The 27,752-nt window shown below is 33.8% G+C and overlaps 1 protein-coding gene across 5 annotated transcripts in view; it reads left to right on the top strand.

Annotated features, from left to right (window-relative positions):
• VMP1 (vacuole membrane protein 1) overlaps window positions 1-27,752 on the top strand; it is a 146,544-nt gene that overhangs the window by 98,384 nt on the left and 20,408 nt on the right. For all 5 annotated transcript variants that reach the window (XM_056816485.1, XM_056816486.1, XM_056816487.1 and 2 more), the window contains 2 exons: window positions 7,523-7,603; window positions 11,097-11,213. In XM_056816485.1, coding sequence (XP_056672463.1) covers window positions 7,523-7,603; window positions 11,097-11,213 — 198 coding nt within the window. The remainder of the gene's footprint in view (window positions 1-7,522; window positions 7,604-11,096; window positions 11,214-27,752) is intronic.

Raw genomic sequence — 27,752 nt, 5'->3', positions numbered from 1 at the left:
ATTTTGTTTTTAGGCTTATTGTTACAACATATTTTAAATTATTAAATTCAATTGACAATGGTAGGAATTTCTTTAAGCTTTAGAGAATAATGCTTTATTCATGTCTCAACTGCAGGTGCTTAGGTGTTTACAAGCAGTTATCTTATAGTTGAAATAAATGTTTATATTTATTTGGGCCTAATTATTGATTAGAAAATGTTTTTAAAATAATATTGCTGAGGAGGCAACTGGGTAGCTCAGTGGATTGAGAGCCAGGCCTAGAGACAGGAGGGTCCTAAGTTCAAATCTGGTCTCAGACACTTCCTATCTATGTGACCCTGAGCAAGTCTCTTAACCCCCATTGCCTAGCAAGGTAAGGGTTAAAAAAAAAAGAAGAAGAATATTGCTGACTTTCTTATTTGCAGTAACAATTAAAATTATTTGCTGTTAACTATAATATTATTATAATAGTAACTAGTTAATGTTAAAGTTACTCCTGACTTTATTAGTTTGTAGGAGCCCAGATTATCTCATTAAATAATTTAAAAACTAATGGCATTTAAAAGTCTCAATTTCCATGGTTTGTTGCATAGTTTAATTTCTAAATGTTTTCAGTTAACATGTGCACATCTTATATTCTACATCCTATAGGTAGCAGTTTCAACTTTTTTTTATTTTACTTTATTATCACAGAAAATTTATTCTACCAAGTTAATAATCTCGGAAATTCTAGAACTTGTTGCCTAACCACAAACAGTCTTTATCCCATAAGTGTATTTGGGTCCATTGTGTTATAATAATTTTCAAAAACCAGAAGAAATGAAATACTTGTTTGACTCTTTTTTAAACAGAACTTCAGGTATTTTAAGACAACCTTCCCCCTTTTGCAGACTAAATGCTAAACAGTCTTTGTAATATCTTTAACTTATGTTGGTATATTTAGAGAGTTCTCAGGATTAAAAAGTACATATTTAAAAGTGAATGTGAATTAAAACTTTTACTATGAACATGAATCATAACTCAGGAAAAAAAGGGCTAAGAATTTTTAAGCATGCTTTCTAAAGGAAGAAACCTCAGTATTATAAATTGTTTTATCACAGATTTTTATAAAGAACAATTATTTTAACAATTTTATAGTTCATGTAAGTCTCATTGTATAGTATGCTTTCATTGTTGAGAAACTTAAAAATTATTATTATAATTTGTTACAAATTAGTATTTTAGCCATTTTCTCCAGCTCTAAGTTTAATTAGTTATAATTATTGTAAATTTCCATTCTACATTTAGAGTTTACCATATAGAAAAACTTTGAATTAGAGTTACTCAATAAGGAAGCAGTAAGACATTTTGAATGACATTTTTGTCATGGCCTGAATAAAATGGCAGTAGACTTTTTTTGTTTGTTTGGTTTGTTGTCCCTCTGCATTACCCCCAAAATCCCTCCCTCCCTCATATCTCCTTTAGCTGATTCTCCCTACTGGCAATACATCCAGTCAGAGACCAACTCCAGTATATTTCTCTCTTTGTGACAACTATAAGACAGAAGGGCAAAAGCTTGGAAAACAGGGTTGAATAATTTGTTCAGGGGCATACAGATAGGAAGTGTCTGAGGATAGATTTGAACCCAGGTCCTCAGATCTCCATCTCTGACACACTAACTGCCTCTGTAGTATACTTTTTACAAATAATTCTGCATGCCATTGAACCAATTTGTCTTTGCCATTTGCCATTACCATTAATTAAAATTATTAATTATTTTGCACAGGAACAGGAGAGACTCAGGAGCAAAACTCTCCAAATCTTGGCCATCATCAGTATTCTCTCTCCAATCCTACAATGTTTCAAGATAATGTTGTCTTAGGAAATCTGGACATACAATAGGATTGACCAAAAATCATTTGAACAAGATTAGGGATTTCTTAATAATTTCAAAGTTGTTTCAGTGTTCATAATCATACTTGTAAGACTGAAAGAACTTAACATGAATATTTTATAATATGGGGAATTTTTTCTTTTATTCATACAACTCAAATGTATAATTTGAAATACAGACATTGTACTTTTTAGATAAGAATGGTGTAATGAGTCTTATTTCTTCTATCAGCCATGATAAAGAATTTGACTTGTTGGAGGAGTAGTTTGTATGAAGTGACTTTTATGTATATATCCTTAGTATAAAACAAGTCTTCATCATGTTTTGGGGAGAAAGAAAGAAAAAAAGAAAGAAAGGCTATTATGATAACCATCACATATATTTTTATAGAGTATTTTCCTCTGCAAAAATCTTAAGATGTAGGTAATGTGATTAGTTAAATGAGGTATCTCAGAGAAGTTAGGTTGTTAAATATTAAGTGGAGACTGAAAGCTAGGTCTCAATTTTCCTATCTATAACATTAAAGGGGCTGGACTTCATGACTAAAGAGTTCCTTTCAGCTCTGATTCACATGCCCTTTTATTCATAGTCCAGTGCTTTTTCCACCACACTGCTAAGTCTCAATGTTTTAACTGACATGAACTTTAAAATATGGGGATTAAAAAAATAAAAAGAATGTATGTCCTAGTTGTGTGATCCTCGGTAAGTCACTTAACCCTCATTGCTTACACCTTGTCAGTCCTTTGTCTGAGAACCAATACATAGTATTAAGTATTCTTAGATGGATGGTAAGAATTAAAAAAAAATGAATGAATGAATGAAGTTCCATGAAGACTTCTTGAAAATCATCAAGAAAATGAATTCCTGGTATATATAATAGGGCTCAAATGAAGTTAGGGTTTTCTTTTTTTAATAGTTCAATTTAAAAAATTTCCTCAGAGCTTGTTTCCTCTAAAATTTCAATGTCGTTTAATATCTTAATTGAAAAAATTTGAATTGATCTTGAGATTTTCTTTCAACAAAATACCCTATCACTAGCCTAATAATAATTTTAATGCTCATGTTTACTTATTTGGCTATAAATCTGCTTCTTAGGAAAAGGACTTAAGAAACAATAGTATGAAATAATGTTACCAATCTTCAGACCTTACTTGTCTGGTTTTTGTAGTCATGCCTTAAAATCTGATGATTAATCCTATATGATAAGCATTTTTACAGTAATTTTCCTCAGTCTGTATCCTTGTAGTCACTGGAAATATGTTACAGACATCAACCATCCTTAAACTCTGAAGCCTAGTGACTTGGAGGAAAATGTTTAAGAAAAATGAATCATGTCAAAGAAGAAAAGAAAGTCTAGAATCATAATTTTAGGGGAAAGGTTATTTTTTTTACCTGTAAGTAACTGGATTTTAAGTTCTATTTTTAAAAATATCTAGAAAGGAGAATGAAATTGCTAACTGTAAAAGAATGCATCATTAAATATAGTCTTTGCTAATGTTAATTTCTTCTTAGACTCTTTAATTGTGAAATAGGTAAAAGTTGTGAAACTGGTTTGTGCATCCTGAGAAATGAAACTATTTGAGGGATGTCTTTTTTTTTAATTTGTCCAAATTTTTGAAGAATTGGGGAATGCAAATTGAGGAAGTAATCAATTTGTTTTTGCTACACTCTTCCGTTAGTATACTAAAATATAAATAAGTTTAACTTATTCAAAGTTATTATTTTTGATATTATTTTAAATTAACTAATGTTATTAATGTTTCAAGTTCTCCTTAATATAGGTAATACTATACATTATTAATTACTTAATTTAATGGACCAATATTCAGTCTAAATGAAAAGCATATATATAAAATAGTTCTTTTCATTCTTTTGTGAAACTAATGAAGAATAAAATTATGTTCATCTATAGGAAATACTTCTCTGGAAATTAGTACTCTAAGAAATATACAAAGGCTAAAAAATGTGCAGAAAGTAAAAAGTTCTGAAGTTGTTTTATTAAAAATAATTCATAACTTGTTGGTCTGTAAATAAAACCAAAGCACTTACTATATTTAGGCAGTAAGAGAAAAGCATTTTCAGTAAAAGTATTTTTAAGTTAACCATGTTAAATTATTTCAAACCATATATGTTTTTGGAAATGAAATTGGCTTTTGGGTTATGGGAATAAATGGTATGTTCATCTAAACATTTTTGTGTCAAAAGATTACTAAAATTAATTTGGGTGAAAAGTAATGAAAATGTGCTCGTTACATTTATGAGTATAAGTTTTTTCTCTAACAAATTATTTTGGTGTTAATACAAACAACTTAATGCTGCAGGAAAAGCCCTTGACCATGATATTCTAACTTCTCAGTTATGATTAGAATTTTCTTTAAGTTCTAAATTTATATCTTTAGATAGGAAGTAGAAAAATAAGTATTACAAATGGTTTAAGGTACATTTGATACTAATTACTTGCTTTTTATGAAAATTGTACAGATTTTACAATGTTACTTCCATTAGTTAGTATGCAAGTATAGCCTTAAATCTGAGAGCATTATGAAAGATCTAGCAAAAAGTTATAGGAACTGAAAGTCACAGTTAGAATATATTAAATACATCACAAGATTTATGAAATCCCTTTAAAAAGTCCTTCTAGCTCTTTTTAAAAGTAAGAGACTCAATTAAAAAGATACTTAATTTTCTTTATAAGAGATGTAAATTAAAAAAGAAGCTAAATATTTCTACCAAGCTTGGCTTAGAACTTTGGTTCAATTTTTTTCTCCTCAAACAAAATTATTTTTTCTTTAGAAAATTTTAATGTTTTATTTTAAACTTACATTTATTTCCAAAGATATCCTTTTTCTTCTCCCTCAAAAAAGAAAAAAGAAAAAGCCATCCCCTTCATAACAAAAATAAAGAGGAAAAAAGGCAGTTCAGCAAAACTAACCAATACATTGACAAAATTTTGAGCAAGTTTCTACACCTATAGCCCCCTACTTTTCCAAAAGAAGGTAAGGAAACAAATCAAAAATTATTATGGCATTTTAAATCAAAAACAAGGATATATCCAAAGAGGCAAAGATTCTATTTTCCTTTTTGATACTTTTATTTCTATTAAGCCAAAAGATGGTTATGCATCAAAGAAGAGAAATGTCCCCCTTACCATTTGGTTTTCTTAATAAAGAATTCTCTTTCCCCCATTTTGTCTTTGCAATCCCTGAAAAAAAAAAGTATTTATGAAAGTAAAGATGTTTAATCTTGTGAGTACCTAGATGACTTATCAGTATATAGTTGTTAACTAGTATAATCATTGTTTGTTATTCGTGAAAAAATGCAATCAGTTCAAAGTATTAATTACTCTTTATAGGCTAAAGGGACTAAATTTTGCAAACTGACCATTCTTTGCTTTTATTCATGAATTCTTAGAAGGAATATCTCTTCTACTCTTTTTCTGACTTTTATTTGTACATTTATTTATTTATTGAGAAATATTCAAATGTTGTGATAAAAGAGAAAAATTTCCAAATGTGTCTAAATGAAATTATTAAAAAAGAAACTGTGTTTTGTGAAATAGGAATTCTATGATAAGCCTTTTCTGTGACTTAAATCGTCATCACAAGAGCATTTATTATAAATTATTTTCAAGTGATAAAAGCATTTCTCCAAGTTTACACTTTTAGTTTTTTAGTTATAATTGATATTCAATAATTATATTTTCTAATTTACTTGCAATTGCTATTCAGTAATCTAAAAATATTCCTAATAGTCTAGACTAACAAACATAAAAATAAGAATTTTTTTAAAGTATGGGAAGAAAATATTTTTCTTGTTGAAGTACTTTTAAAAACAGTTTCTTTAAAGTTAAAATGCTTAACTGAAAATTTTTAATTAACAATTTTTAGTTTGAGCCTAGAATTGTCAGAGGAAAGTGCCTTGACCCCATAGTGATTCAGCATTGTTTAGACTGTATATTTGCTTTTGAACACTTTTGTAACCAACTCTTGTTACTTTATTTTAGATTGTTTTTCAAAAATTAATTTCCTTTCAAATTAGTGAATTTAAGCAGCTTATGTGTTTAGCATAACTTTGTTTTGCAAAACATTGACAAGTTAAAATTGTGAGAGATTTTAATTACATTTTATTTTGGACATACTTATTGTAAGTATAATAAAACTTTATATGGAGTGTACATATACTTTTCTAAGAAAAGAATACTTTTTTATTATTAGACAAGGTAATTTATTTCCTCTATCTCTCTTAGAAATAAATAGCAAGTGGCAAAACCACTTTGAGGAATTAAACACTAATAATATAATTTGGAATCTTAAAATGTTTATTGTTCATTAAATGGCAATTTCTTTTTGAGAATAATTTGAATCCTCGTTGATTTTTCTGGCTACCATCAGAAGAGCAGAAAAAGAAATAATTTCTGTCAATGTTATTTTGATGATGTTTTACAAATACATACTGTCATAGTTCTAGTAAACTTTTTAAAGTATGAATAACTCATCTAATTAAATCATTATGTAAATATAAACTTCATAAGAATATGTAGTGATTTTATTAGAAACATTTATGGAGAAATTTAGCTATTAAATAATTTTTAAGTCAACTTTTGTTCTTATAAACACAAATTCTACTATGGAAATGAATATTCTTTGTCATCCCCTATCTATAAGCAGAAAAATATGTGAACATAAAATGAACATCAACCTTTTATTCATTAGTCTTTTTGTACTTTAAACCTTACTTTCATTCTATGAAATTTAAAGTACAGTATATTGGTATCCTATGCATAGGCATTTTTCCTTGTTGACCTTCTGCGTTCTTTTTTAGATTATGACTTGAAATTTTTTTTAATTTTATGACTTTAACATTTTTAAATTTTCATCTGAGAAATGTTCATGAAAGATGGGATTCAGGTATCCTGCTTCTTATGGTTTGGAATTAAATCAGTTGTCTACCTGCCTTGATCTGACTAGTTGAAATATGCTAATCATTGGGTCCTAGTAGTCTATTAAGTAGTTGGGCAGGGGGCAGGTGAGATTCTTTGAACATTTGAAAGTGTGATAACACAATAAAAATGTGATTTTAATGGCATCTAAACAGGAGATAAGAATAATTAAAAGTTGCCGTGTTTTATTGTTAGATTAGATTTACAGAAAACTGGAAATGCCCACATGGTAAATATTTCGAGATTTTCATGTGATGTGTTTAATTATCTCTCTGCTGCCCATCAGCAGAAATCTTTATTAGAGATCCTGGAGGAATGTGTAATTTTGAACACAGTTAAGAGAAATTTTAATAAACAGTAACTCTGACTAGTTGTATTTCCAAAATAATGAAGTTTGTCCTCAATTTGATGTTTACCAAAAAAAGTACACCAAAATATAGTAAAAATTTTTCTATATAAAATTTGATAAATTCTTTGTATAAAGAATTTGACATTAGTCCATTTCCATTTTTTAAACTTCAAACTTTGACCTGAAGCCTTCTTGTTCATCTTGAATCTTAAAGGAATTCATTGGCTCTTTCTACATGTCTTCTGTCCAAATAACATTTTTCTTAGCTTCAGATATGAAGACCAGTATTTCCTGAAATAGTCTATATTGCATATTATGAGATGAACACACTTGACAAAAGTCGTTCTTTTCTCATGCTTTCCATTAATTTTTTTCCCCCTAGGACTTTGCATCTCGGGCTAAGTTAGCAGTTCAGAACATGGTACAGAAGGTTGGATTTTTTGGAATTTTGGCCTGCGCTTCAGTAAGTGAATTTTATTAAAATTGAGAAATTTCAATAAATAGGAATTTATGTTTTGATTTTTTTTACATTTAAAAATGTACTACAGAATAAACAAAAATAACTCTCTTTAGCAATGCCTCTAATTCTGCCTTAGTTAATCATTTATCTTACTCATTAAATGAGTTATTTAGTATGGGGTGAGTTGATGTCTTATTTATTGACTTTAAAGCATACCACCTTAAATAGCATGCCTTACTGAGAACAAAAAGAGTCAAAATCCATCTTCCTCATGGAAAATGTATAATATATTTCTTTTAATCTAGTACATAGCATCATATGGATGGACTCTTTATGCCCATCTTTCAAGGATTAGTTAGTTCGATGATAGGACTAGAAAGGTACAATGAAACTTCTTATAAGTGGTTAGTTACCTTGTAACTATTAGGAATGCCTGTAGTTGAGAAAGGCTTTTTGTCCATTGCATACAAAATAATCATGTGAGTTTGAAACTAACTAATGGCTTAAATGTCTATTTTGTGACTCACCAGATTCATTAATGACTCTGCCTTTTGCAAGTCTTTCGTAATACATTAGGAGCAGTTTTGTAATTGAAGGGTCATAGTTGGAACACTTTGGTTTTTCATACTTTTACTCTAAATAAGTTATTTCTTTAGACAACATGAACTTATGGATTTAAGTGATGTTTGTCCCCAGTGTCTGGATACCTAGTCAAAGAAGTGAAAGGGAATATAGATGAAATAAAATGAAGTCTTTGGTTTCCTCAGTCTGGTATCCAGAGATAAGAAGTCTATAAACTTCTTTCTTCACCAGAACCAGGTATATACTTTTATAGCCTTGAAAAGAAATGTATACATTTGAGCCACCAGTTAATAAAGTCAGGTATTCATTTAGTTCAGATTGACCCACAATAGTTGTTTAAATTATCAGCCCTGAAGGGAGTTTCTGTAAAATCATTGAGCTCACTCTAGTTTTAATTGGCACCATCTGTGCTTACTATGCTTTTACCTGACTTACCTATCTTTCTTCCTCTTCTGTATCTCACTAGAACAATGAGAGGTAAAAATTACCCTCTATTAGAAGAAAGAGGCAGGGATTATTAAATCACGGTGAATCTAATTTCCAACTCTAGATCTATGATTCTATAAAATGGCTTGGCGTCTTATTATGTAGCTGGTTTATAAAACATTAAATAATGAATGAAAGAATATCCTTTGGTCAATGTATAAACTGGCTTGTGTTCATCAGTTATTTAAGAAATTCCACAAATTAGAGCCTTGGTGTTGTTCTCTCTTCTAATTCATTTTTACAAATGATCACCATCTTATTAGGGCAACCATTTTCAAAGCCTGGCCTATTTTCCTTAGTAGGACTGAATGAGAAAATGTCTACAATTGAGCTGTTTTGAGTTCTTCTGTCAACTCATTAAAGTTGTTCTTAGATAATCTTCTTCAATATTAGTAATTAACTACCTAGTAGTAAACTAGTAATACTGCCTAATTTCTGTGAAGCACTAAATTAAATTTCTAAACTAGCCATGCTAGTTTTGGAACCTTAGATGAGGTGACACATCTCAGCTTATTGTTCCTCACACTAGTCTCCCATCTCTCATCTCTTTGTACTAGCTTTCTTTAGTGCCTTGAATGCACTTCATTCTAACCTTTGCCTCTTCAAAATCCCTAACATCCCTACAGGCTCACTCAGCCCAAGTTGTCTATCATCTCAGCTTGGTATCCTCAAACTTTATGTTTAGGCATTGTCCCTTCCTTGGTTTTAAACTCCATGAGGACAAGAACTTTGCCCTTATATCACTAGTGTCTAGTACTGAGCCTTGGCATATATTAAGACCCTAGTAAAATATGATTTTGCTGCTTTTTGACTTTTAGGAATCCCCCCTCCCAACTTTAGAATATATTGAACTTCAAATAAAAGTGAGTTCTGCTAATTAGTTACTTTAGTCTTTAACATCTGCATCAAGAGAAATAAATGCCCTAGAGATTCTAATATAACTTTATAAGTTTCCTAAAGTCTAATTTTTCTTTTATTTTTTTGTCATTGTTACCAAGAGAATAAATAGTATATATGCTATTTGATCACAGCATCTTAACCAACGCAGAGAGAAGATCCTTGCTGACTACATGTGAATATTATAAAATTTCAATTATGACCCTTGTTTATTTTTGAAAGTCATATCTTATATTTTAAAAATTCATTTTAGTTCATAAAACTAAGAAGAAACTGGCAGTAGTAAAATGTACAGGCTTTAAAGGGAATGTAGTATAGTGGAAATAAGACTAATTTAGGGTCAGGAGACTTGGATTCTTGTGAGTTATGCTACTTCCTTACCTGAGAACTTGGGCAAAGTCATTGACCATTTTTAGACCTCAGGTTCCTCATGTTAGATGAAAAGGAATGGACTAGATGGACTTTAAGGCCTTACTATGTCAAGCGTTCATTAACTGATTCTGATGCAGTGGTATGAGATATTGAAACCTGAAAAAGAAAATTACTTTTTTCAATTTTAGTATTGATAAATAATACTTGAATTGTAGTATAGTTGTACTTTACTTTTGAAAACTCCTGTTCAGATATTTTTTAAACCAGTTCACTTTTTTCTGCCTATATTTTAGAAGATAATTACTTAATTTCACCAACTTTCCAGTAGTAGGGTAAGGGTAGTAAGCTTCTTGGAAGGAAAATGGAGTAGTCAAAAACTTTGTGGGTTTTGTTCATCCTGAAATGACAACAACTTTTACCATTCCTAAAATTTGGGGATATTTGGGAAAGGTATTATGTGTGATCAGTTCTTTCTTGGAATTGTCTTATTAAAAACCTTATTATACTTAATTGTATTTTAAAATGTATTCTGTGACCATAGGGTCTTAAGCCTCACAGAATTGAAATATGGATTTTTGAAGCTGAACAATATCAGTAAATTTATCTCTTTGTATATGTTTATTCAACTGCATGTTAACCTTTGTTGAAAAGGCATATTTTCATACCCCAGAAATATAAATTTCTGCCAAGTCACTCATATTTCAAGCTAAAGATTTTAGTACTCTGGCCATAATTGAAGTGTTTTTTTAAAAGTCTATCTTATTTTTCATCCAATTTATATCCCTAATGTAACATAATTCCAGTGAATTATCAAATACCAAGAAGATGGAACTGGAGTCCTAGGTATCCCCTGGCTTTATGAAATATCTGTCTGATGAAATGGAAAGCCTAGGTTCTCAATTAGGAATACTTTATATAGAACTATAACAAGTTAATCTAAAATACTAGATAGAGCACAACAGAGACAGCATAATTATAATCCCAAAAGTTAATTTCCCTTATCTACATTTTAGAAGTCATTACTTTGGGAAATGGGGATTTAAATGGAGAAGATTTTAAAGCATAAAAAAAATAACAATAATAAATGCATGCTCTTTTGGTTATTTTAGTTGAGTGGGCTTTTTACTTTTATCATTTTTCCCTCATTCTTCTTTCTTAGATTCCAAACCCTCTGTTTGATCTGGCAGGAATAACATGTGGACACTTCCTTGTTCCCTTTTGGACCTTCTTTGGGGCGACCCTTATTGGGAAAGCAATAGTTAAGATGCATATCCAGGTAAGTATATTGTCTCTTAATCCACAAGACCAAATAGGAACCTGAAATATATTTGCTTTGGGCCCTTATGGTACATTAGTTTGTGTCTTTTTGTTGAATAATAGTTTTCTTGGGAAATTTAAGGTACACTTAAAAAAAAAAAAGCAAATCTCTGGAAGGTTTCTGTCATTGGAAAAATCAGTCCCCTAATTATTTTCTTACCAATTTAGACCCCAATCACCAAAACCACTGCAAATATTAATGATTAGATTAAGTCAGCTACCTAGAATTTTTAGCAGTTTGGAAATGTTTTAGTGGGGTCATAAGTGTCATACTAGAACTCAAGTTTACCAGACATAAACTGTGAGACTATTTTCTTTCAGTGATATTCATTTTCTTATATATACTCTATTTAGCATTTCCTGCCATGGTACCAAAATCCTTTACTGAAAACCAGACAGATGTCAGTGTTGGGGAGAATGGGGAAGAAGCAGCTACCATTTGGCCCAGAAGATGTGGGTTGTGGTTAGAGAAGTGAGAATCTACTTCTGCCTAGAGCTACTGTTAAAATGAAGTTAGAAGGAAAGGCAGAGAGAGGAGAAAGAAAGAAGGGAGAGAGGGAGGGAGAAAGGAGGATAGGAGGGAAGGACGGAAAGCATGACAGTATCAACAACAACCACAAAACCAAGGACAAGATAGCGGATATAAACTGATAGTGGAGGGAAATAAAGAAACATTAGAAACAACTGCTTTAGAAATAAAAATAGAGGCCTAGAGTCAAGAGGACCTGGGTCCAAATCTGGCCTCAGATACTTCCTAGCTGTGTGACTCTGGGCAAATCACATAACCCCCATTACCTAGCTGTTTTGCCCTTCTGTGTTACTATAACAGAAAGTAATGGAGTAGGGGGAGGGGAGGAGTCAAAGGGAGAGGAAGGTAGAGGTATATCCCTGTGTTAATGTCTATTTTCTCTGCTACTAATGTTTACCCTTTCACCAAACTCCTTTCTTTAAATGTATGTCTTGCATTGTACTATGAAGAGTTTCCATTTAGCAGTCAAAACTCATTTTGGCCTATATAATACTTTTTAAGCAATTATTCTATGCAGCAATCTGGAACATAAGGCAAAATAAAAATTTCCAAGCCATGGGGAGCCTTTGTTTAGGGACGTGTAAGACATCATTAAATAAATTAAAGGTAATTGAGTGAGTGAACCTTTAACAATGGTGAAGGATCAGGGAAGGATTCACAGAAGAAGTGAACTGAGTCTTTTTTTTTTTTAAACCCTTACCTTCTGTCTTGGAGTCAATACTGTATTGGCTCCAAGGCAGAAGAGTGGTAAGGGCTAGGCAATGGGGGTCAAGTGACTTGCCCAGGGTCACACAGCTGGGAAGTGTCTGAGGCCAGATTTGAACCTAGGACCTCCTGTCTCTAGGCCTGACTCTCAATCCACTGAGCTACCCAGCTACCCTCTGAACTGAGTCTTAAAGGAAGATAGGGATTGCCAAAAAAAAAAAAAAGGATGATATAGTACATTCCATACCTGAGGGATCATTTCTGTAAAATATATATAGACAAGAGACAGAATGTTAAGTTCAGGGCATAAATGGTAAATCAGATGAGAGGTATCAAACTCACCAATGCTCTATGTTACCCACAAAACTCCCAACTGTAGCCTAAAGTATATTAAAATGTAATTGAAAAATATTTAACAAAATAAATAAAAATACAATAAAACATAGATAATATTAAATTGTGAGTTTCTAAGTCATTATGCAGCCTGCAGGTCTCTATTAAGCCTTACATTACTGATCTGAATTGCCTAGAATTGATTTATTTAGTTATTTGTCTGGATGAAAGCTAGTGCTATAAAATAAAACTTGAAAGATAAATTAGGAAGTCATTCTAGGGGGAATTCCCATATGAACTCAGTGAGATAGAAGTCTTTAGTGAGAATTCACAGTTTATTTACCAAAAGAAGATTCATATTGAAGAGAAACCTTATAAATCATTAGATTAACCAATATGTTAGCTTTTTTTTTTTTTTCAAAATACCAGCTCCTAGTCTCATTAGTTCAATAGTTCTTTTACTTTCAATTTTATTAATTTCTCCTTTGATTTTTGGGATTTCCAATTTAGTCTTTATCTGAGGGTCTTTAATTTGATCTTTTTCTAGTTATTTTAGTTGCATGTCCAATTTGATATTCTCCTCTTTCTCTTTTTTGTTAATATGGGCACTCAGGGATATAAATTTTCCCAAGTACTGCTTTTGCAACATCCCAAAAATTTTGATATGTTGTTTCATTGTCATTCTCTTCAATGAAATCATTAATTGTTTCTATGGTTTGCTTTTTAATCAACCAGTTTTGGAGAATCAGATATTTGATTTCCAGTTAATTTTTTTTTGCCTCTCCATGTGCCCATACTAATTATAATTTTTATTACATTATGATCTGACATAGTTGCATTTATTATTGCTGCTTTTTTGCATTTGTTTGCAATGTTTCTATGCCCTAGTATATGGTTAATCTTTGTGAATGTACTATGTGCTGCCGAAAAGAAGGTGTATATTCCTTTTTATCCCTATTTACTTTTCTCCACATATCTATTAACTCTAATTTTTTAAGATTTCATTCACGTCTCTTACTTCTTTCTTACTTAGTTTTTGGTTTGATTTATCTAGATCTGATAGGAAGGTTGAGGTCTTCCACTAGTGTAGTTTTGCTATTTCCTCTTTAAACTCCAATAGTTTCTTCTTTAAAAATCTGGATGCTATACCATTTGGTGCATACATGTTGAGTATTGATATTTCTTCATTGTTTATACTGCCTTTTTTCAGGATGTAATTACCTTCCTTATCTCTTTTAATCAGATCTATTTTTACTTTAGCTTTGTCAGATATTATGATTGCAACTCCTGCATTTTTCTCAGTTGATACCCAATAAATTTTGCTCCAGCTTCTTACATATTGGTAATAACATCCTGAAAAAAGGTAGTATAGACAATGAAGAAATATCAATACTCAACATGTATGCACCAAATGGTATAGCATCCAGATTTTTAAAGAAGAAACTATTGGAGTTTAAGGAGGAAATAGATAGTAAAACTACACTAGTGGAAGACCTCAACCTTCCTATCAGATCTAGATAAATCAAACCAAAAAATAATACACAGTGTGTGTCTACCTACCGTATGTGTTTCTTGTAGATAACATATGGTAGGATTTTGGTTTCTAATCCACTCTGCTATTTGCTTCTGTTTTATGGGTGAGTTCATCCCATTCACATTCAGGGTTATGATTACCACCTGTGTATTCCCCATCATTTTGATTTTCTCTTTTATTCCTGCCTTTCTTCTTTCACTGTTTCCTGCTACACCAGTGTTTTGCTTTTAAACAATCCCCCTTTTCCCCACCTTTATTTTACTTTCCTTCCCACCACCCCCTCTTGAAATTCCCTCTTATTTTTCTTTAGGGTTTAATAATTTCCCCCCTAACCTTTCCCTTCCTTTTAATACTTCCTGCCCCACTCCCTCCCCCCTTTGTTGTTCCCTCTCAACTTCCCTATAGGTAAGATAGAATTCTATACCCCAATAGATCTGGCTGCTCTTCACTCTCAGAACTGATTCCACTGAAAGTAAGAGTTGAATTATTACCTATTACTACTCTCTTCCTCCCCTTCATATAATAGTATTCATCTCCCCCCACCCACACATACTTCTTTATGTGGTATAGTTTATCCTGCTTTTCTTCTTCCTTCAAGTTTCTCTTGGTGCCATCTTCTATTCCCTCACTCCCTTTTTTTAGATATCATCTTAACTTAGTACCTGCCTATGAATAATCTTCTATCTACTATAATAATGAAAACAATTTTCAAGAGTTACAGATACCATTAAGCCCTTAAAAGTTTTTTCCCCTCTTTCTTATTTACCCTTTTTATGGTTCTTTTGAATTTTGTATTTGGACATCAAATTTTCCATTTATTTCTGGTCTTTTCTTTAGGAATGCTTGGAAATCTTCTGTTTTGTTAAATGCCCTGAAAGTATATAGTCAGTTTTAATGGATAGGTGATTCTTGGTTGTATATCCAATTCTCTTGCCTTCCTGAATATCATATTTCAACCTTATGGTCCTTTAGCGTGAAGGCTGCCAGATCCTGTGTAATCCTGACTGGAGCTCCTTCATATATGAATTGTCTCTTTCTGGCTGCTTCCATATTTTCTCCTTGGCCTGGAAGCTCTTGAATTTGGATATTACATTCCTGTGGGTTGTCTTTTGAGGATTTAATGTAGGGGATGATCTGTGGATTCTTTCAAAGTCTATTTTGCCCTCTTGTTCAAGAATATCAGGGAAGTTTTCTTAGATAATTTCGTGTAGTATGATGTCAAAGCTTTCAGTTTTTTCTAGGCTTTCAGGTAGACCAATAATTCTCAAATTGTCTCTCCTGGACCTGTTTTCCAACTCATTTGCCTTTTCAATGAGATATTTCATGTTTCCTTCTATTTTTTTTCATTCTTTTGATTTTGCTTTATTAATTCTTTCTGTTTCATGAGAGTATTAGCTTCTACTTGCCCAATTTTAGTCTTTAAACACTGATTTTCACCTATGATCTTTTGATTTTCCTTTTTGATTTGGTCTATCCTGCTTTTCCTGCTTTCCAATTTGCTTATTATTTCATTTTATTTCTGTGCCTCTTTTTCTAAGTTGCTTGCAAAGGTTCCCACCTAGGTGTCATCCTCCCTCTTCTCCACCCTCCCTGTTGAGTTTGTTATGTTTCTCACCAAACTGTACATTTACCCCTTGTTTCAAATGAGCACAATTCATCTGATATCCCCTTCCTTTTTCTTCCTTTTTCTCATGTTTATATGCTGTTCTTCTCATTGACCCCAAATATGAGAAATAGAAACTCCCACCCTTTTCTTCCTCTTTTCCATTCTACTATATTCCTTTTATCTTTCCTTTTCTTTCTCCTCTCCAAATTCTCTTGACAGAACAGTCTGCCTTCCTCCCAGGTACTCATCTCTGTCTTTTCTAGCTTTCTTCAAATCTCAGCTTAAAGTTCTGCCTAAAATTCTCTGGTATTCAAAACTCTTCACAACCTAACCCTTTTCTCCCCATCCTTCCAATTTTATTACACCTCAGTCCTCAAAACGTACTCTTTAATCCAATAACATTAGTCCCTAGCTATTCCTCAAACAAGACACTCCATCTCTTGGCCCCAGGCATTTTTTCTGGCTGCCATTCCATCATCCAACTGTCTTCTCTAGCTTCCTTCAGATTCTAACTAAAAAATCAGTTTTCTATAGGAAGCTTCTCTTGATCCCTCTTAATTCATTTGCCTACTCTCTTTTAATTATTTCTTATTTTTCCTTTTTATAGCTTGTTTGTATATATTTGCATTTTAAACTGAGTTCCTTTGAGAGCAAGGAATATTTTGTTTTGTGTCTTCCCCCCCCCCCCCCCCGCCTTTTTTTGGCATCCTTAGCAAACAATGCTTGTTGACTAATTGACTGTTTTTTACATCAGACATGTTTGAAAATTCTGTAGTCCACTAAAGGAAGGAAAGACCATTTTTTCTCCTATGTATTTATGCCAAGCTTTGCAAAATAAATTATCATTGATTTTAAACTTATTTTTTTCCTTTTGGAATTTTATATTCCATTGTTTCTTGCTTTCAGTAGAAACTTAACTGTCATCTTTGGTCAATGAACTACTTTAATGGATACTTTAGTATTTTTCTTTGGCATGGTAGCTCTAGATTTTGGCTATAATATTCCAGGGATTTTTCCTTTTTTTTCCCTAGGGTTTTTTTTTTCCTTTCCTAGGGTTTCTTTCAAGAGGTGATTGGTGGATTCATTCTCTCTTCCCTTTTCGTTCTTGATTTTCCTGATAGTTTGATTCATGATTTCTTGGAATATAGAGTTTTGTTTGTTTTTTTTTTAATCATGTTTACATTATATTTTTCAGGAAATTCAGTGATTCCTAAATTATCAATTGATTTATTTTCAAGATCAGTTTTTTATATCAAAAACTTTATTTTTTTCCTTTAGTTTTGCTTTTATATTTTTTGCTTTCTTACAGAATGATTGATTTCCATTTTTCTATTCTTATTTTCAGTGAATCTGTTACTTGTGTATGGTTTACCACTTTCTCTTTATTCTCCGTCTAGCTATTGCTGTTATTTCATGTATACAACATCATGCTTTGTTTTTCTTAGGAATTTACCCATTTTTTGTGGAAAATTCATTTTTTTCCTTGGAGTTTCTATTTGTAGTCATTACAAAGCTAATTCCTTTTTTGGAGATCTCTAGATTTATAATAGTTTTTTTATGCTCAGAGGTTTTCTTTGGCTTACTTATCTGTCCAACTTTAGTTCCTGAATTTGGAGATATGTATGGAGTTTGGACTTCTCCCCGTTTGTAAAATTTAATCTTAATAGTAAAATTATTGTATTTTTTGGAGGTTTATTAAATGATCATTAGAAATCAAAGAATAAAGAGGGTACCAATAAAGACCATGTGCCCATGGCTGGTTAGCCATTTTTAAAATCCCCACTCACCACCATCACTGCTGGCTGCATGCCAAAGGAAGAGACAGGCAGGACTGCCCACTGGATATTTATTCCTTGTCTACAGGAAGTACCTAATAATAGGAAGTCATTGGGCTCCTGGGAAATGTAGTTCTTTTATAGGGTAACAGATTTTCAATATAAATTCCCCCTGAGACCCACGAAAGACTAGTCTCTCCAGTGGGTTTTGTAAACATACCAATGTTGAAATTACAGTAATTTGAGGATAAGAGGAAAAGAGAACAAAACCATTGATTGCTAGACACATTGACAAAAAGCCAGTTAGGGGACAGTCCCCTTTGGCATAAGCGTATTCATACAAAACAAATGCATTCAATCCCACACAGTTCAAATCACCATATCCCAAAGTTCACTCAGGATCTTCTGGTGCAGCATGTGGTCTGGAGAGGTACCTTCATGGTGCCTTCCCCAAAGAGTTCATTTTCTGTATTTGGAGAGGTAGCATATTTCTTAACCTAAAATTACTCTCAAAAAGAATTTAAACTTTGAAATTTGGAATAATTATACATTCCCTCCTGAAGAGGGTATTGAAAAACACAGGGATCACTTAGGGATGCATGGCTGAGTTAAGAGGTATATGACTCAATTGACAAGAGAAATCAAAAATGTTAAAAAAAAATCCAAATAAAAGAGAAAAGATAATTTCTGGATGAAATATAGACTATCAAAGTCCTATGTGTAAAAATCTTAAGTAAAAGAAAAATAAATACATAACAGGCCCTTGAATCAGGACCCAATTAAAGTGATATATGTAATTATGCACTTATCCGATCAGGAGCCAAGACTACAGAAAGTTGCCACATTATGAAAGACAGAATAGGAACTAGATTTTTGTGTGATAGGAAAATGTCATTCCCTGGTCTGATTGTTTGTCATTTCTCAGGGATAGGGGAGCCAGAACAGCCAATTGTTAGGTACTTTCATAGAAATTATTTTACAAGTGTGGTTCAAGTAGTCCTACATCTTTACATATGTCATGCGAGTCACACTAGGTTCAAGTACTTTTGTATTGACTTAAAAGTTCATCAATCCTATCTGTATGGGTTTGGTCTTTTTTGACCTTGTGCTCGATTGACACTATGCAAGTGGCTTTTTGTTTCTTTGGCATTGTGCAATGGCTCTTTTTGTATTCCATTCTCCCAGAATCAGACAGAATTATTAAGCAATATCCCATAAGTTTTTTTTAAACACTGGCATCATCTTTGTAATCTAAAGCATTTTGGGTGTGCATTGACATTAGGGCAAATGTATTTTAAACTAAAGAAAATCTTAATACTAGTAACACGTACTTCAAATGCAAAAAGGAGAGAAAAAATTAAACTGAAATAGTATATTGTACATGCAAGCAAAGCAATAATAAAAAATTGTTTAAATCAAAAATATATAGCTTATAATCATTGTATCAGCTAAGGAAGTACAAAGATTTCTCACCAAAAAAAATGAGATCCATGTCCTCCTTCAAACCTGGTCATGATCCACTGTGAGTGCAAGCAAATGATTTTCACAAAGTAACATTTTTTTATAAGAACAATAGTACAACATGTAATGCACATTCTAAAAGTATCAAAATCCCAAAGTTAGAATAGCCCATTTAATGATAATAACAAACAAACCCACTATCATATTTTAAATGAATCTGCTGCATGACATTTAAAGAAAAAAACCTTAGAAGCTAATGGATACTTGTCACAGGTTTTTCAGATTTAGCAATGTTTCGACCTTGGCTGACATATTTTTAAAAATCTATTACTGCCATCATTACAAAAATATGACAGAGGGGTCTAGAAAAATCAAACCTCTGTACTGTTGCTGTTGAGTCTAAAAATGTCACCAAGAATCTAGAGATCAATCTGGTTAAATGGTAAAGTGAGAAGAGGAGTTACAAATGAGAGATGCCCCTCTTTTGGGAGCCGTCCAGGGGTACCATGTCCTGGGGTCAACTTCTCAGCTCCTTTGGTATGAGACTGTACTGTCCCATCCATTCACATTTTTACAAATGTGGGAGGTGGGGATTATAATTGTACTTCACCTCAGCTACTAAAATGGACCTTACCTTTTGTTACAAATAACTCATGAAGTAGGCAAAATGATCAGTCAGGGTTGAGAAAACAATTCTAAAATTAATGTCTGAACACCCCTTAAAATCAATTTGAGATATTTAGCTCATTAAATTTACCAAAGTTTGTTAAGGAGCTTGACAGAGTCCGTCCATCATCTATGTGACAATTAACAAAGCTAAAATGGGAAAAAAAAAACCAAAACTTTTTTTTTAATGGGCTTATACAAGGAAATTTTGTTCATTATATTTATTGGGGAAAGGGAGCAGAATATAACAGGTGTTAAAACAGTATATTAAAATGATTCGGTGTAACAGAATAGATTGAATACATTAATTTATGAACTTAAAACAACAAAATTAAATCTTAAAACAATCAGCAAAATACAATGAAATACAGAGACTTTTATAAAACATTTGGAGTCTGTAAAAGGTTAAAATTTCACCTCCAGACTCTTTAAATTTCCTTCTTCTATCTGTTCAGATTCATATTATCATCACTCTTGGATCTCCCATAACAAGGGAGAACTCCTTGCTGAGCATAGTGTGAAGGAATCCCAAATTGAATGAATCTTAGAGACTAGGCAGTGTAAAGGAGAGGATTTACAAGGCAAGCCAAACATGCAACACAAAGTAAAGGATATCAGCTGTCAGTCAAGAAAGGAACATTCCAAATGGAATGTTCCCAGGAAAGAGAGTTGAGAAGCCAAGCCAGGCTGAACAGAGAAGAAGCTCTGAATGAACTGGGCCCCTGTTAGCTTCTGTCCTAGGCTGAAAGACCCTTGGGGGGCTTCTGGAGCTAGGCTGAGAAGAAATTAACTTTTGGTTGGTGACTAAGTGTGATGAAGATGATATTGGTGTCTCTGAGACTTGAGTTTGAAGGAAGAAGAAAGAAGATTAAACAGTTGTCCTCCCATCTCCCTGACAGACTCTTGTATCATAGTTGTGACAGGACTGACATTTCCCAAATCCTCCTAACCCTCATTATAGAATAGGGATAACCCCATCCCTCTCACCTCATCTTCCATCCTGTCCTATCTTCCCCAATAAACTCCCTTACTTGAGAAAGAAAGAGTATCTTCTCTAAACCTCATGGTCCATTCTGGGAAGGAGGGGGGAGGGGCAAAGCTGAAAAGCTTTTGAAGAGGGAGGTGAAAGGAGGTATTGAGGGAGGAGTACAGTAGGAAAGGAAAAAAAACAATGTTTAAACAAGTTATTTGTGGAGTTGTGGTGATTACTGTCATTACTTGTTTCTGGGTCTACCATATATTGTATAGCAGAATGACCCACATGATTGTTAAATCTATTGATTATATAGGCAACATAACAATGTCTATGTTGCAGTTGCCATTTCAAACAGACCCTATACTCTGGCCTATCCTGGTTCAAGTTTATGTGGATTTGTGATTCCCCTGAAGGCAGAAAAGATACTGGCTATTGATAACCTAGAAAGCATGATTAAGACTGTGTTTGAGGAATTGATTAAGGAAAAGGGGCTAGATCAGGTTATTGGCAAGGACAATGGTCAGGCTGACAGTGTCTCTGAGGAAAAGACAGCTAAAGTCACTGATAAGTGAAATGAAGATGAAAATGACAACAAGTCTGACTGTGAACATGAGAAAATCTGTCCATTAAAGGAAATCACTAAGCTATCATCAACAGCTGGTGTACTGCAACCTAAGGTTCACAGGCCATTCACCTCATAGGAACTTGAATCCCTGAAAAGACGTTTCCCAAAATTTGTAGAAAATCCTTTCAAATTTCAAAAGGAACTGAAATGAGCTTTTAGGATTTTTGATCCTGATTTTGAAGATGTAGAGTTCCTGCTATCAAAATTGTTTTATCCATTTATTACAGCAGGCCAGAATGGCAAAGAGTTGATTCTCCCTTGAATCTCAGGCAAGATAAGTGAAAGGATCAGTGCACTCATTGTTTGAAATAGGCAAGGTACTGCTCTTTCATAGAATAGCCATCCTTGTAATCAACTTCCTGTTTGGAAGAGTAAAAACTTCTCCCCTTCCCACCTGAGGTAAAATGCTAGTTTCCCCAGTAGTGGAGAGGGAGTTAGGAGGCTAATCGCCAACGGAAAAATACACCCCAATTTTTTACCATCTGCCCTAAAGAGTGGCTCTAAGAACTTCCAGCTTCCCCATGGCAGCAATCAGCAACAGCAGTCAGGATCAGGCTCCAGTTGGAGGCTGATTTAGGAGGATTGCTGGGCTCCAGGTTCCTGGGGCTGGGGCTGGAGTGGAGCCATACCAGGGCCAGGTGAGTGATAGAGGTCAAGAAGATCAGGAGTGGATTGTTGGGACAACCCAGGAGGCAAGAGCAGGAGAAGCAAGAGAATAGAAGCAAGCCTCTGGGATTTAGCAGAAGGAGGGAGCAGAATCAGGAGCAGTAGTAGGAGTGACAGCAACAAGGAACTGAGGAACATGGACTTGAGTAGATGGGTGAGAGAAGTGGCTTATCTCTTCTTTACCAAAAGCCCGCCGGCTAAAAATTGCCTGGCCAGTAGGGAGAGCAAGCAACTGGGCAAAAAGTAGGAAAAGAAAAAGGCAGCAGCCTGGTTGCCACCTATAAATTTAAATTTTAATCTTAATAGTAAAAATATGTTTTTAGGAGGTTTATTAAATGATCATTGGAAATTAAGTAATAAAGAAGATACAAATAAAGACCATGTCCCCGTGGCTGGTTAGCTAATTTCAAAATCCCCACTCACCACCATCACTGCTGGCTGCATGCCAAAGGAAGGCCCACTGGTTATTTATTCCCTATCTACAGTCAGGAAGTCAGTGGTCTCCTGGGAAATGTAGTTCTTTTTTTAGGGTAACAAATTTTCAATTATATACCTTGCTGTGCTTTTTGAGTGGGATGGGTGGTCCTGCTTTATCTTGCCTTATCACTTGGGTTCCTCCACTGACCTTATCATTCAACTGAATCTGCTTTCTTCAGTATTACCAGTGATCTCTTAATTACCAACTTTCATGGCCCTTTCTCAATCCCATGTCTTTGACACTGTAAGATTTAGAATTCGTTTAACTAAATATATGAATTAAAATAATTAAATTGTGGTCACTGTTTATAAAATAATTAACTTCTCCAGTCAAAATGACGGTAGGCAGCTTTTATTTACAACTGGGTAGAGATATGAAATATAAGAAAGAGGTAGGGGAAAAAATTGCCTAGTTACAAATACCTAAATCCTAGACTGCAAATGCAGATCCAAAAGAGAGTCTCCCTAGAATCCAGAGTCCTAATTAGGATGCCAAAATCTGAAGTGCCAGAAGACACTGAAAAAAATCACCCATAGCCTTTGGTGCACATGAGGCTAAGACCACAAAGAATCTTACCAGAGCTCATGCTGAAAAGTGTCTCACTGAAGCATCAGTCGAGAGAGAGGGTCTCCTCAGCAAATAACCAAGGAGGGAAGGAAGGAATTTTGTCTTCAGTCATGCCTTTTATAGTCCTTTTTCCACATCACTTCCTGTCTTCTCTTCCCAATTTGCTTTGGGAGTGTGAACTAGTAAGTGACTTGTGAGCCCTCTTACTTAGACATTTACCAAGTGCTAAGTAGGGGTATTTAAAATTCTTGATTTGATTAAATTAAAGGTTGCTGATTACATTAAAAATAAATTAAGAGTTTTATTCTCTCTTCACAACACTATTGAACACCTTCTGTATATTCTCTTCTATGTTCCCTCTGAAAATAAGTATTTATGTAGCTCCCATTAACATGCCAGACACTGTACCAAATTACATTAATAATATATCATTTCATCCTTCTGTCAACCCTATGAGATAGGTGGTAATTTTGTCCCCATTTTTACAACTGAGGAAACAAGCCCAGGGTTACACAGTGTTTAAACCCCTATCTGAATTTAGATCTTCCTGATTTTGGGCCCAGTACTCTAGTCACTGTTCCACCAAGCTCCTCTGCATCATTCTCCATTGTTGGATCTTCATCCAGTTTGTGGCCATTACTTATCAGGCTCTCAAGGTTCATCCTCAGACCTCTTCTCTCTCTCTCTCTCTCTCTCTCTCTCTCTCTCTCTCTCTCTCTCTCTCTCTCTCTCTCTCTCTCTCTCTCTACTATCTCACTTTATCATCTCTTATAAATTGCCATGAGTTCAATTATCATCTCTATGCAGATGATTCCTAGATCTGTAATATCCATCCTAGTCTCTCTCCTGAAAAAATCTTTCATCACCAAATGCCTTTTAGATATCTCAGATTGGATATTCCTTATTGTAGTAAGGAAATTATGATATTGATTAAGTATTTATTAAAATAAGATATTTGATAAAGAGATCTCTAAGGGTACAGGCAAGGCAGAGTGTTGTGTGTGAGATCAGAACTTAGAAGGAAGAACACAGGAAAAGGTTCTGGCAGTTGGTTAGATCTTTTCTTCTCCCAGCACAGAGCAAGGTCTCAGATGTCTGCCTCCCCCAGCAGCCAGAGAAAAAGTCCCAAGTTCTAGTTTCACACACAACACTCTGCCTTGCCTGCACCCTCAGAGATCGCTTTATACAATATCTTAATCAATATCATGATTTTCTTACTACATTATACATCTCAAACCAAACACATGTGAAATGGAACTCATCTTTCAAACTCCAACATCTCTTCTAATTACACTTCCCTGTAGCTGTCGAAGACATGACGACCATCTTCCTCTATACTCAAATCTCAGGTCATCCTTAAGTCCTCAGTTTTACTCCCCATATCCAGTCTATTGCCAGATCTTATAATTTCTTTCTTACCATCTTTAATATAGGTCTCCTTTCCATTCACACAACCTAGGACAGTCCCTGGTGGCCCATTACTAGATAATTCTAATAGTCTACTGACTAGTCTTCTGGTCTCAGATCTCTGCTCACCCTAATCTGTCCTCCATTCAGCAGCCAGTGATTTTCCATAGGTCTGACCGTGTTTACCCCCTCTAGTCAGTGAACTTCATTGGTTCCCTATTAGTTCAGGATGAAATAGAAATCCTCCAGAAAGCTATGCACAACCAGGTTCCTTTCTATCTTTTCAGTTTTCTTAAACTTTAGTTCCCTCCATTGCTTCTCAAATACAATGCCATTGCCCTTTTTGCTGTTCTTCAAATACCACACTCTGGCTCCTGACACCCAAAAAGGAGTTTTAACATAAATATCTTGAGGAAGATTCATATAAATTGCCATCTAGAAGGGAGAATTTAAAATTTTGCAAATTATTTATTCTCCTGAAATGTTGTTACTGGTCTGGATATAACCTCCCGACCCAATTCAGAGTGCTATGCCTGTATAATTTTGTATATATTTAGTAAAAAGATTCTTTAAAAATTATTATTTGATTGATTCATCATAATTTATTCAAACTCTTCAGATTCTAAACTTATGTTTTGCTGCTAATGAGCGTTTGGCCAAAAGAGATGTCAAGGAGGGTAAGAACTGAGAAAGGCAATTGAATTAAGCAATTAAAAGATAATTGATACAAAGTGAAATGAACATGACATTTCTTTTAAAAAAACAAACAAACAAAACATAACCACCAAAAACTTTGTGATACTAGGATGTGAATTTGAAGGAAAGTCCAAGAACAATAAGGACTTATCTGCTCTGATGATTTCTCAGTAATTACAAATGCACTTCTGTTCCTGATCTCCCTATATCTTTTTGACATATTATTCTCAGAGAAAGATTAATCACTAAAGCTGCTTCTGCTTGCCCAGTTCTGATCATCTTTTTTTTTTTTATTAGATAATGGCTTATTTCTTTAATCTGTCATTTTCTCAGTCATACCTTTGAACACCCCAAACTCCAACAATACTGTTGTTTTTTATGGAAAATATTGACTACAAAAAAATTATGCTATCCATTATTGAGTAAAATTAATGACAAAAACACTAAAATGTTGATTGCTTAGTAGGAATTTCAGTATAATTATAATAGAAATGCATTGTGAAAGGTAAAATATGTTATGGATAAGACATTAGCTTAATATTTAAACAAATACTTAAGACAATGCTAAATTAAATGGTAGGAGTTAAGGGCAAGGAGGATGAGAAAAGAACATTTTTATCATATTTCTAAGTGCAATTTTGAATCATTCTATTTTAACATGGGATTTACTTGTTGATATTTGAAATTTGTCCCCCTCCAACGATCCTCTTTATTATTTTTTTAACAAATCTCATTACCATTTCTTTCTTAAAAATTTTCAAAATTAGTTTAATTAATTAAATTAGGATATTTTCCCATGTTTACATGATTCATGTTTTTTCCCTCCCCCCTCCCAGAGCTGATGAGCAATTCCACTGGGTTTTACATGTATCAATGATCCTTTTTAAAGAGATCAATAGCAACAGTAACAGCAATTTACAGTAGGGCCCTTTGTATCTTCAGAGGATATGTTCCAAGTGTTACTGAGGATGGCTGAAATCATGGATGTAATGTTGCATTATACCTGCTGAGCCCATATATTACATAATTTTCTTTCTATGTACATATGTAAAATAAAATTTAGTTTATAAATAGATGGTAAGGCATTACCAACATTAAATACAGTAATAATAAAGTACATTGTACATTATTATCCAATACTGTGTAGTGGTCCCCCCTTTATCCAAAACATATACATTTCAAGTTCCCCCGAGGGATGCCTGAAACCCCAGACAGTTTTTGCTTTAACTTTAACACCTATTTCACTTTATAGTATTGTGCTCTCTCTTCCTGCTCCTGCCCCTCCACTCTGCACTCTAAGGCCTGCCCCTCCCCTCCAAAAAAAGCTAAATAAAAACCTTCCATGAAAATAGAAGAATTAACAATGGACCTTCTGAGCTGAGAGAGATCTTTGCCCCACCACCACCACCACTACCTTTCTTTCAGTCTCTGACCATGCTTGTGGTCATCCCAGTCCCCATGTGCCCTTGAGCCATGTCCGGACCCCCCCCCCCCCCAATCCTGTTGCAGTCCCCTTCCCTTCTCCTTCTCCTAGAATTCCAGGTTGATGGCAAGTAATTGAAACTACTGTATTTCTAACACTTTTCATCCATAACACAAACCTTTCCGGTTCAGCTATTTACTTTAAACATTTTCTGAATATAGTTACCTTTTTTCTACTAACTGGCAAAAATTTGCCCACATGGGCAAAAGCCTAATAATCAGTTGTCCCTGAAGAAAAAGAATCTTTTTAGCTTTTCTCCTACATTAAGGCAAATAGGGTGTGCTTATTATGTTCTATTGTATCATGGTTACATACTCCATAAAGACATGTAACTTGATGTACATCCAGATGTAGCTTAGGCAACAAACATTTCTCGGTACTTGGTAAGCAATTTTAGTTGGTATTATAAACATCTTTAACCATTCCTTAAATAATAGAAGAAATACACAAACTTTCTGTGTTCAAGAAATCTCCTTATTTCTTCACTTTCTCCCCCTCCTCCTTGTTCCTTATAGTATTCCTTACTTTAACTTAGGGCAACTTTCTTTGATATATACATTGAGCAATTTACATTCATGACTTTTGCCAGCTGTCATCCCTTCCCTGAAAAATGCTATTCCATTACTTAGCTATTCCATACCAGAGCCCTTCTCTGCTTGTTCAGTGGACCCTTGAGTATATCCACTGACTTTTTCCTAGTCAATGGTCAAAATCAAGACTTTGACCTAATTAGCCCCAGAGACTATTCCTTCACCTTTCAAGACTGCTTCTCACACTTCAGTTTGTAGGCCTGTTAGCTCCCATTAGTTTGTGCCTTTTGCTCCCTCATAATACCCTCCCCCTTACCTCCCTATACACTTCCATATATGCCATGTGTACCTTCATGTGGTTATGTGTGGCTGTTTCGGATACCTTTTTGCCTTGTGTTCATTTTGTAGTGACCCACTTGAGTCTCATCTCTAAAAGACTCTGAAGGACATGTTTTTCAATG

The sequence above is a fragment of the Monodelphis domestica genome, chromosome 2, assembly GCF_027887165.1.
Source record: "Monodelphis domestica isolate mMonDom1 chromosome 2, mMonDom1.pri, whole genome shotgun sequence".
Lineage (NCBI taxonomy): Eukaryota > Metazoa > Chordata > Mammalia > Didelphimorphia > Didelphidae > Monodelphis > Monodelphis domestica.
This window is presented reverse-complemented; position numbering and strand designations above follow the sequence as displayed.